The sequence below is a fragment of the Eptatretus burgeri genome, chromosome 10 (genome assembly GCF_056783735.1).
Source record: "Eptatretus burgeri isolate ZD-2024b chromosome 10, Ebu_testis_v1, whole genome shotgun sequence".
Taxonomy (NCBI): domain Eukaryota; kingdom Metazoa; phylum Chordata; class Myxini; order Myxiniformes; family Myxinidae; genus Eptatretus; species Eptatretus burgeri.
The window spans coordinates 91129713-91142269 of NC_140970.1; the positions used below are offsets into that span (position 1 = coordinate 91129713).

At 45.9% G+C, this 12557-nt stretch overlaps 1 protein-coding gene across 5 annotated transcripts in view; it reads right to left on the minus strand.

Moving 5' to 3' along the window:
- LOC147019100 (uncharacterized) overlaps window positions 1–12557 on the minus strand; it is a 35999-nt gene that overhangs the window by 3348 nt on the left and 20094 nt on the right. For all 5 annotated transcript variants that reach the window (XM_085899404.1, XM_085899405.1, XM_085899401.1 and 2 more), the window contains 5 exons: window positions 12228–12273; window positions 11829–12143; window positions 9498–9548; window positions 9059–9200; window positions 1436–1547 (listed from right to left, as the gene is read on the minus strand). In XM_085899404.1, coding sequence (XP_085755530.1) covers window positions 1436–1547; window positions 9059–9200; window positions 9498–9548; window positions 11829–12143; window positions 12228–12273 — 666 coding nt within the window. The remainder of the gene's footprint in view (window positions 1–1435; window positions 1548–9058; window positions 9201–9497; window positions 9549–11828; window positions 12144–12227; window positions 12274–12557) is intronic.

Below are 12557 nucleotides of genomic sequence, written 5' to 3' on the forward strand. Positions count from 1 at the left end.
TTATACGTCTAGCTTTTAAGATTAGCAGGAGCAAAGCAAAATCTTTCAGTTTGCGTACTGAGAGCTGGTGAAATGATTCAGAATTCGAGTGGAGTGATCAAACGAGAGTCTACATTTCAAACCTGGCTGCAGTCAGATTCTGAATGAGTTGAAAGGGTTTGAGAGAAGGAGCAGACGAGCCTGCCAACGGAAGCATGCAGTAATCTAAGCGTTATGATCGTGTGATCATGAAGCAGAGAGTTTTGGTTTTTTTTGTCCTCTGATTCAGGCATGAATAGATTTGGGAAATTTTGAGCAGATGGAAAGATTTCTAGATTTATCACTTTTAGCAATGTCCTGAATGCAGAGAAGAGGTGGGTCATTTGAAACCGCAGAAGCAGAGGTGACGCAGTGATCCCCGAGTCCAGAACAAGTGTGTGAAGCAAAACATTTGATTGTGATCGGATCGAGCAATTCTCAGTTGATGAAATCGAAGTTTAGTTTCCCTTTAACTTGTACATAAAATATCTAACATTCCGTAATACTTACATCCTTCTCAATTTGTTGGCAGGGTCTATATGCCATGGTACTGGCCCAAGGGGAAGGCACCACTTTTTGAGGAACATACCAAGGGATATTTATTTTCATTTCAATTTCAGACAGGACAGCCAGCTTAATGCTCCTTTCCAAATCTCAGAATGGAATCCGGACATCGCCATGCAGCATCATTGTCCAGAGGTTGCACAGTCACGCTCCCAGCATCATTGCTGGGAGAGTGGATGTGCCGCTAATGCAGTGCCCCCTCCTGGTTATGGCAGGAATTTGGAATTTTTTTTTAGCCATTGTGTCGGCGAATACTCACCTACTCTTCGCGAAGGACACCGTGGGATCTTTGACGACCACCAACTCATGTCGGCAGAAGGGACGCCCCGTTTAATGTCCATCCGAGGGATGGCACACACATTGATGAATTACCATGTCTAGTCCTCTTAGTTTGTCTGCAGCACAAGGCTGCAGGGTGGCATCACTGAAGGCAATGCGCTCTGCTGGTTTTGGCAGGAATTTGGCCATGGTGCTGGCGATAGCTTGCCTACTCTTCGTGAAAGACACCATGGGATATTTTACGTCCACCGATGAATGTTGGCAGATGGGACGACAGTTTTAACGTCCATCCGAGGCATGGCACACACATATTGTTAAATCACTCTGCCTGTGAAACACCGGAATGACGGTTTACAGCTGGGTCGGGATTCCAACCGAGGTTAGGCAGCTTAGAAGCGAGTGTGCATGCCTATAGGCCATCCTGTCAACCCTGAATGGCATGCTCCACAATGCCAATGTACCAGAAAGGTAGTTCGAGTTGAAAGAAATTCGACGAAAGTCAGGAAAAGTTAGCTCGTAAGTGACCAGGATGTGTCAAAAGCAGTTATCCTCAAAACCAGTTTCGTTCTCGTACCTGAGTGAAGGACCAGGTGCTTCCGCAGGTGCCTCTGCAGCACAAAACGTTTGCCGCAACCAGGCTGTGGGCAAACGTGCCTCCTGGCACCGTGCACTGCTTTCACATGATTCTGTACATGAAACAAAAAAAAAAATCACAAAGTAATCCTACATTCTTTACTCATTTATAGTTTGTGACAGCATAATATCGTTTTTTTTTTCCTTGTGAGTTGGAAGTCCCATACCTGACATATTGTTGGACAAGGACGTGATGACAAAAATAAAATCTTTATGAGACATGGAACTCTACGGGGAAGTGATCATGGTTATCCAGACCATGAGACCCTTGCTCCGAAAACATCCTGATTAAACTGTAAAGTGTAGATTAAGATAGACAGGCGCTACATTTCGGCCAGATTAGACGACACAGGCAGATTACTCCTTCCCTGAAGGTCATTAATGAACCAGCTTGGTTTTTTTTTTTCATTGACTATCGGATAACAACATGGTAATTCCCCTGAGCTGTACGAATTTAAATTGCAGAATGGGAGACTCCTGTTAAAGAGTGTGTTGCTGGTGTTCCCAAATCAAGCATCATCCAAAGCCTTCGCGCGGCATGACGACGATTTCCAACTTCCTTGGATGCTGCACATTCCCCAGACCTCAATCAGGTGGGATAGCTATGAAATGAGTCAGAAGAACAAACTGCTAATACCAGCATCATGGGGTTTGTAAATAATGTTGGTTGGACAAATGTTTAACATATTCCGTGTTTGGATAAAACGAAGAACACAGAAGAAAAGTAAAAGGTTTGTGGTTTACACCATGTGTTGGCTCTTAAAAGAGATATTTATATTGTTTATACTTTAAAAATAACTCGATAGCAAAAGAAAAAAGAAGAACAGTAGGCCTCCATGTTTTGGGCAGCATTCTCCATCCATTGCCAGGACTAATTCACTGGAATGAATGGGATGCAGATTTATAAAAACCTGGTGTTGGCTTAGCGGTTAGCGTGGCTGGCTTGGGATCTTAGGCTCCTGAGTTCGAGCCCCCGTCCGCCGATGATGGGTTGACTCAGCCTGTCATCGTTCTGAGGTCATCAAAATGAGTACCAATGTTGTCATGGTAATCGGGGCATTGCATCAGCATCACAGCTGTGCCCGCAGCCAATGATGCTGCTTATGAAGGAGGAGGAGAGTTTATAAAAACTCCACACCCCTATTGACTGGTAATTGTGTGCTGCTGATTGGCCAGTGTGTTTTTTGCTCATCATGGACCATTGTCCTCGATGTATCGATAATTATGATTGTGGTGTAAGTATCTGCTTGTTAATGAGGGAGAGCCAGATATCGCTCATGGGTAGCCCATTTTCTACCTGCTTCCATGTAACATTAACAATGTAAGCAACAGCTGCAAGCTACAAGCCACAAGTTGCTGAACAATAAACATCATGCCCGGAGATAGACGCAGAGGTCGATGTCAAAAACGAGGGGCCTTTTTAGGACCGGCATTGACAGTCATATCTGTGAACATCGAAGGGTTTTCATCTGCTAAACAGAACATCTTAGCCAAGTTGTGCAGCAAGCAGCAGTGCGATGGTCTCTGCTTGCAAGAGACGCACAGAGGGAGTAAAAGCAACCGCCCCACCATACCTGGTATGGCCCTGGCCATCGAGCGACCCCACCGGCAGTATGGCAGTGCTGTATTTGTGAAAGCAGGCTTGGTTATAGAAGCAACATCTATGCCAGAAGACCATGACATCGAAGTCTTATCAGCTGAGTTAAGCAGTGTAGTAGTAACATCTGTCCACAAACCACCACCTGTAGACTTTATGTTCCCTCAACCAGCCTCCCAAGTACACAGCAAACCACAGATCATTGTTGGAGATTTCAATAGCCTCAGCACCCAGTGGGGGTACTCTGAAATGAACAAGGATGGAGAAGCAGTAGAGGACTGGATGGATACCAACCAACTCGGTCTTATCCATGACCCTAAGCTACCACACTCGCTCCACAGTGCTCGCTGGAAACGTGGCTACAACCCAGATCTTGCCATGGCCACAAGCAACATCGCTGGACTGTGTAAGAAGATTGTGCTCGACCCCATTCCATCAAGTCAACACCGTCCCATTGGGATCCAAGTCAATGCAGCTGTAGTCCCAACCACCGCCCCCTTTAAAAGGCACTTTAATTACAAGAAAGCAGGCTGGAAAAAGTTTACCAACTTAAACGAGCTGGAAGAGAAGATAAAATATATAAGACCAATAAGCAAGAACTACGACCTGTTTGCTAATCTGGTACTGAAACTGCCTGGAAACATATCCCACGAGGCTGTAGAGTTGAATATATACCTGGACTTTCAAAGGAATGTGCAGGACTTCATGATGACGATATCAGCGTGTTTGAAGTAGACCCTTTCTCCGAAGATACAACAGCCCAAGGCGAGAAGGTGATGGAAAGCATTGCCCAAGAGCGACGTAAGACCTGGAATGCTCTTATCGAGTCTACCGACATGTGAAAAAACAGCAAGAAAGCATGGTCACTAATTCACAAGCTACGTGGCGATCCTAAAGCAATTTCTCAGCACCCAAAAACCACTGCAAATCAAGTGGCCAACCAATTGCTAAAGAATGGAAAGAGTGGAAAGAGAGAGAAGATCAAGCTAAACCGTAAGAAATACGGTGAAGACCCTGGTTTCACAAGACCACTTACTATGGGAGAGGTGGAAGCAGGAATCTCTACCCTCAAACCAGGAAAGGCAACAGGGCTAGATAAGATTGCAACTGAGCAGATTAAGCACTTTGGTCATGAGGCAAAGAAGTGGCTTCTACAGCTCTTTAATGAATGCTTAGTAACACACAAGCTCCCAAAGATCTGGAAAAAAGCCCACATTATAGCACTGCTGAAACCTGGGAAAGACCCATCCGCTCCTAAGAATTTCCGACCAATCTCACTCCTGAGTCACACCTTAAAGCTTTTCGAATGCCTGATCCTTAACAAAATTGGTCCTGCTGTCGATGGACACCTCATCCTAAACAAGCAGGTTCCTGTCCCGGCATGTCCACAAGTACCCAAGTACTCAACCTTACCCAGTACATCGAAGATGGTTATGAGGAAGGGATGGTAACTGGTGTAGTGTTCGTCGACTTCTCAGCTGCCTATGACACAGTCAACCACAGACGTCTTCTTAGCAAGATCCTGGAGACCACAAAAGACACTCGCCTGACAGAGTTGATTGAAAGCATGCTCGAGAACAGACACTTCTTTGTTGAACTAGGAGGTAAGAAAAGCAGATGGCGAGGACTCAAGAATGGCCTCCCACAGGGGAGTGTGCTCGCACCACTCCTCTTTAACATCGACACCAACGACCAAGCAAACAGTGTAGACACCCACCGTTTCATCTATGCAGACGACCTTGGCATAGGTGCACAAGATGCCGATTTCAAAGTTGTTGAAGAGAGACTTTCCAACGCTCTTGCAGCGTCAACACCCTACTATGAAGAGAACCACCTTCGTGCAAATCCATCCAAGACACAGGTGTATGCCTTCCACCTGCGAAATCGCGAAGCCAAGCGCCAACTGCAGGTCGACTGGTCAGGAATCCCTCTTGAACACTGTGAATACCCAATCTACCTTGGGGTAACCTGAGATAGATGTCTCTCTTTTAAGACTCAGATTGAGAAGACCAAGTGCAAAGTGAGTGCGAGGAACATCATCATCAGTAAGCTCACTGGTTCAACTTGGGGTGCTAGCCCACAGACATTGAAGTCAACTGCACTCGCTCTTTGCTACTCAACGGCGGAATATGCCTGCCCTGTATGGGAACGAGCTACACATGCAAATAAGCTCGATCCCGTTCTCAATGTTAGCTGCCGCCTCATTACAGGCTGCCTTAAACCAACACCTACGGATCGTCTGTATATCCTGGCAGGCATAGCCCCACCAGAGATACGACGAAGTGCAGCAAGTAAGAAAGAGCGTCAACAACAGGCTACAGACGAAAGACATCCTCTCTTTGGCCATATGCCAGCCCAAAGCCGTCTGAAGTCTAGAAAGAGCTTCCTAAGGTACGTCACCCCCCTTGAAACATCAAGCACAAGCAGGGAAAGAGTTATTCAATGGGAAGAAAGACTGAGCAACCTTCCATTAACAACAACAATGGAGCTAAATGTGAGTGAGGCACTTCCCCCTGGAGCAGATTCAAGCTATGCAATGTGGAAATGCCTGAACAGACTAAGATCTGGTGTTGGACGAACAAAGGTCACTCTCTCCAAATGGGGATACTTCAATGACAGGGACGCTGTGTGTGACTGCGGCACTGAACCACAAACCATGCAGCATCTCCTGACATGCCCCCTGCTGGAACAGCCCTGCACAGCATCGGATTTGGCAGAGTTTAATTATAAGGGTCAGCAATGTGCTCAGCTTTGGCTGAACCACATCTAGCCATGTACACTGTAACTGCTGTTTTTGTGGACACGATAAGTAAGTAAGCCCATTTTCTTGGGGGTCCATGTGGTGAAGGTGCATCGCCATAGCTTCTCTCATTTTCTTTGTGTGTCAGTGACTGATGGATGTGAGAAATTTGCTATCTGACCATAGTAGGTGATGATTATTGGTCCATGCACAATTGAGTCTTGCTGATTTTTTTCCCATTCGCCTCATCTATTATGTGCTTGATGTTCTTTCAGTCTAGTGGTGAAAGTCCTACCAGTTTCACCAATGTAAACTTTCCCACATTCACAAGAGATGCGGTCAACACTATTTCGCTATCTGCCACTATCTGTCAAGGGAATCTCACTCTCTGCCATGATCTTTCCTGGGAAAGCCACATTTCCAACCTGGCTGACAAAGCCAGTTGCCGACTGGGAATCCTCTGTCGTGCAAAGTCCTTCCTCGGCCCACCTGAGCCCCTGACCACTTACAAAGCTTTCGTCTGCAGCCTGATGGAGTACTGCTCTCCCCTCTGGGCTGGTGCTCCTGCCTCTCACCTTTCTCGGCTTCACGCTGTAGAAACCGAGGCATTTAGGATCATTGGTACCTCCCACGGTGAGGCTGTCTTTGGGCCTCTCACCGCAGGCAGGTCGGTGGTTTTTCTGTCTTCTTCCTTCTCCCTCTCTTGTCTCGCCCCCCCCCCCCAAACTGTCTGTGATATGTCCCCACCATATTCCTGCAGGGTGCTCAAGGTCCGCCAGAAACCTCCTTCTCGTAAAACTACCAAAATCACGAATCACTGCTCACCTTCACTCTTTCATTCCTCTTTTTTCCTGCCTTTGGAATAAACTCCCACACTCTCTTCAATCCCATTATTCCCTCCAGGCCTTCAAAACAGCTGTTCACCACCACCTCTTATCTTCCCCCATCCAAAACCTCGATCTTTTCTGCCCCCGTTAATCCACCCCAAGCCCACCTCCTTCAAACTCCCTGCTTTCCTTCCTGAAAGTCCCTGTGGTGTCCATTTTGTATACCCCGTGTTCCCCACCCCATCCCTCTCCCTTCCACAAATCTCCTAATGTCCCTCTTCCCCACTGTTTTGTCCTCCCCTCTCCTGCTCTCTTGTCTCATGCCCCCCTTGCTGTGCGTTGTGTGTCCGCTCTCATACGAGCCTCGACAATGCATCCAAAAAAAAAAAAATGCACACAATAATGATCATTGCCAACTATGGTCAGACATCAAACTTCTCACATTCATCAGCCACTGGCACACAAGGAGAATCAGAGAAGCTATGGAGATACACCGACACCACACGGTCCTCCAAGAAAATGGGCTATCCGTTAGCGATATCTGGCTCTCCCTCATGAACAAGCAGACACCTACACTACAATCATAACTGTCAATACACTGAGGACAATGGTCCACAATGAGCAAGAACACACTGACCAATCAGAAACACACAATGACCAGCCAATCAGCACCAAACAATATAACCATCCAATGGGGGGGGGGGGCGTGAAGCCAATTAACACCCCACAATAACCAGTCAATGGGGGAGGGGGTGGTGGTGTATAAACTCTGCATCCCATTTGTTGCAGTTACTTTCTCCTGTTGATGGGCAGAGCTTGCTGTTCGAAACATCGAGGCCTACTTTTATTATTTTGTTAACGAGTTATTTTTAAAGTATAAAGAATATAAATAGTGCTTTTAAGAGCCAACACATGATGTAAACCACAAACCTTTTACCTTGTTATTATTTAAAAAGGAAAAACATAACATAGGAACCAAATACATAGTAGATGTGGCAAAAACAATTTTTTGAACTTCTCCAGTCCTGGATGTACCAGACATTCCCCATTTGTCCCTTGAGATACAACCTCCTGGCCCTTTTACATTCATATCCTATCCTTTACATATTTTCCACAACTTACCCCTCCTTTATGCCTGGTGTTGGCTTAATGGTTGGGGTTGGTGGGCTTTGGATCCTCGGGTCCCAAGTTAAAATCCTGCTCAGCTGTTGAATTAATACCAGGTGGGGTTAACTCAGCCTGTCATCCTTCCGAGGTTGGCAAAATGAGTACCAGCATGCTGGTATCCTGTGTCGGAGTGGCGACCCATCCAGGATTGTGCCCAATAGGCAAGGAGACGGTTTAGGCAGCACCAACGCTCTGCACAGAGTATGGTCCCAATCTCCTCCTCCTCCTCCTCCTCCGTCCTTTTGGCGGAGGTAATAAATAGATGGCCAATGAAACAGGCTAAAAGCAGACATTGAGTCAAGTGTCAAGTCTTAAGGGAAGTGTCTGGACGTGTCTCAGGTGGAAGGTCCCGCGTCTCAGGCGGAAGGCCCCGCGTCTCAGGCGGAAGGCCCCGCGTCTCAGGCGGAAGGCCCCGCGTCTCAGGCGGAAGGCCCCGCGTCTCAGGCGGAAGGCCCCGCGTCTCAGGCGGAAGGCCCCGCGTCTCAGGCGGAAGGCCCCGCGTCTCAGGCGGAAGGCCCCGCGTCTCAGGCGGAAGGCCCCGCGTCTCAGGCGGAAGGCCCCGCGTCTCAGGCGGAAGGCCCCGCGTCTCAGGCGGAAGGCCCCACGTCTCAGGCGGAAGGCCCCGCGTCTCAGGCGGAAGGCCCCACGTCTCAGGCGGAAGGTCCCGAGTTTCAGGTGGAAGGTCCCGCGTCTCAAGGGACAATGTTTGAGTCAAGTCGCGAATCTAAAAGGTTGATTTTCATCTCGTCATAATATTTAGTTCCAACAACAAAATGAAAATTCCAAAATGAAATTGTACGATGAAATTTCCAACAATAAAATTACCCGATTGAGTCACATGCTTAATGACTCAGGTCCATAGGTTTGGGTCTTGGGTACTATTGAGCCTTCAGCCTCCCTCAGTTCAATTTCTTTTTTTTTGGTATACATAGTCGAGGCTCATGGAAGAGATAGTAGTGGTACACTGGTACACTGAACGGATCAGGACACAAGACAGAAAGAACAGCAGAGAGAGGGGGGGGGAACACCAACAGCAGAGTTGAAGGCTTGCACAAACAATGGCTGAGGGGAAGAATGGGTTTTGGTGTAATTGTCACTGTAAGCACTAAAATAAATCCCAACACTGAATACAAATGATGATGACTGATAAATTTCAGTAAAAATACTGGTAAAAGCAATGAACTGTGGTTGTGAAGACAGCAATGGGCAAGTCCACCGTGCATAGAAACCTACCGACAGATACTCCTTGACCCTGTAGACCTTTTCACAACCTGGGTGTGTGCAGTGGAACAGGGCTGGCAATCCATCTGCCTCGAGGGTGGAACCCTTTTTCTTACCGCTACCCGGACGATGCACCGTGACGCAGGTCCCCCGCCTGCCCCCCAGGGAGCACACATAAGGGTGCGCCTGAGTGGTTGGGTTCAATTAAATCAAATAATCCTGACTTGCCATTGGACATTAATTCAGCATATGACTAAATTAGTTAACTACAGGGTGGATGCCGTGTAATGGGTCAAAAGAAAGAGAATTTGAGGAAGAGTTCGTTGTAAGCAAAATTATCGCAAAAGTATATATGCATTTCCTTTCCAAACCTGAGCCAGGAGAGTAACCTGCTGTGGGAGGCTGAGGCTACATCGTTGGCACCACCACCCTGTTAAGGTATAGTTCTTACCTCGTCACAGGCTTGTTGTCTACACCAACAACGCTTGCTTCAGCTACTTGCCTGCGCAGCACGTAACAAGGGGCAGAACAGAAAATTGAACACCTTCCCTTCTCCAGGCATAATACTTTCTTCCCCCATTTCTCATAATTTGAAAGAAAAACCAAGCTGGTGATTGTACTGCAACAAGTAACTCCAACCCACGTGATAGATTCGGAGATTCTCTCGCAGCAAGATAGAGCGGTGAAAAGAAGAGGTAATAATCCCCAGACCACACGAGATAGCCATTTATTACCCTGCGCAAATGAAGCGAAAAGTGAGATTAAGCAATTGGTTCACTTCTTTTGTCCATCCATCCACAAGCGTTAGTTGATGGTCGAGGAACAACTCGATTTTAATTGAATGTTATATTTTGAATACGAAAACGAACCGGTAGTTTAGCAGTAATTGGGCTCTGAATTCATCCCGCTCACACATGCGAAGAGAGGAGCGAGACAAATTTTTTTACTCTGCCTGCCCGGCAGTGAAACAAAGTTGAACAAGAAGGCATATACAGAATTGTGCTACTACATGGAAAACAACATCCTGGTTGCCATGGCAACCACTTTAGATGGCGAACGTATGTCGCGACACACCGTCTCCACAGTCTGTACCTATGTACCAAATATGAAACGTGAAAGTTGAAAACTTTGGGAGTTAGAGTGCGGACAGGAATGGACGGACGGACGACCGGTATCACATAATACGCCCCGATATATATATATATATATATATATATATATATATATATATATATATATATATATATATATATATATATATATATATATCGGGCGTATAAAAAGCCATTCCGAACAGGAAGTTTATTGTTTTAAGGACGTCATAAAGGAAACAAATAAGAGGCATGAATAACTAATGTAACGTGTTCGATAAAGGTGGTGTAACAGCCACTGCGTCAACGGTGGTAAACTTCCGGAATTGTTTTTTTCCACGAACTTTAAAATCTTTATTTTATTTCAATTGAATGATATACTTAAACACTGCGTAGAATAAGGTGTTCTATGAACTCTCGTGTTGTAGTTAGCACAAGGACTGCAATTTGTCCGAGTTGAAACTTTTCCAGATCCCTTTTATTATCCCATCTCTTCTTGTAGAGCATTGTTATTGTCACCCCAATATAATATGTAGGATGCTTGTCCAAGTATTGCTTGCTCGGCCCGATTCATGCCATTGAACCGTCATCCTTGTACCATTTCAAATTTGGGTTGTAATCATTTTAACGATTCATATCCACAGATATCTCAGAGCCATGTGAACCTTCTTCTGTGCAAATACTATAATTTAGTAACAAGACAGAGACATAAACAAAATGGAAGACAAAATCATAATTGGAACATCAAATATCGAATGAACTTAAGGAAGCAGGGTGGAAGGATTTTGCAATGAATCGAGTGAATTAACAATCTGGTGAAGGTTTCAGTTTTCAGTACCTCCTTCAGACCTCTGGTGCAAAGTTGCACTGCCTCTGGCAATCCCTCCTCTGTAACCTCAACCTCAGACCCCCCCCCCCCCTCATCTGCCCAGTCTGTGGTTAGGCCAGGCTCAAATTAGCTTAAAATGATAAATTAATTCCTTCTGGATTATTGGAAGAAACAAACATAATTTTCCAGATAAGATAAAACAATGTGTCTCCATGGAGATTGCACTTTATGTAACAAACAGAGAAATATGCCCAGTGTTGGCTAAATGGAAAGGATGGTGGGTTTGGGATCCAAGGGTGCCGAGTTCAAATCCTGCTTGGCTGTTGAATTAATACCAGGTGGGGTTGACTCTGTCTGTCATCCTTCTGAGGTCGGCAAAATGAGTGCCAGCTTGCTGGTATCCTGTGTCGGAGTGGCGACCCGTCCAGGATTGTGCCCAATAACACAGGAGACTGCTTAGGCAGCACCAACGCTCTACAGAGAGTATGGTCCTGATGGATGGATGGAAATAAATATGGCAAACACAAAGCCTATGGTTCTATCACCTCCAAATTTACGAACGACATGCAGTTCTTCGCACCCAATGGGGGAGTGAGCCCCAATTACAATCCATACACGTATTATGTAGATAACACTGGTGGAATCTTTGCCCTTCTCACTTGCACATAACCTATATTCCTCTCCTTCATGCGACTTCAATCTCAATGCCTCTCCCTCGTGAGTACACAATATGTGGATGGCCTCTTAAGATTCTATACTTTGCTTGAGCACTCTGGCTATCACAAACCAAGCAGTTTTCACCAGAGTTCGGAGCAGGTTTCTGGGACAAGGTTACAGCATGGCCGTGTGAAATTTCAATTACCTGTCCACAAAGCGTACTGTGTTGCCTGGTGCCTTCTCTTCCTTGACTCCTTTTTCTCCATCACAATGCAAGGTGTCAGCCTTACGCCGCGTGAACTGCTTTCTGCACTGCGAGGTTCCTGCTTGGCCAGTCTCTGCATTGTGATAGCTATTGGTGCCATTCTTCAGGATCAAAGCACCACTTGCTTTCCCTGACCATTTGTTCTGTCCTCGATCCTCCACATATTCATCATCCTCCTCCTCCTCCTCCTCCTCGTCATCATCCTCCTCATCGTCCTCGTCGTTGTCGTCACCACCATCTTCACACATCATACTTCTGGAACAATTTGAGGGGGAAAAAAAAATAATCAGATGCGCTTCTAGCACTCATATCACTCATTTACAGTCAACCCCGACTCACAAATGACAGCGCTTGGCTTCAGCTGTTTGTGTGCCTGCACCGACCTCTGAAACACAAAGCACCACGGACCTCCTGTCACATTCTTACCCTGGTGAATTGCTCGCATCAATCTCATAAATATTAAGTAAAATTACTGTTGAGGCAAATACAGTGTCACAGGTGTTTCATGCAGGTGCAATCAAATTTACAGAAGGAAAAAAAATAAAACAAAATAAAAACACAAAACACAAAACGTACAGAAATGCAAAAGTTTGCAAATTTAATCTGACTGCGGTAAAATATAAATTACAGGTAAAATGTAACCTGTGTGGTTTCTACTGCATTGTCCTC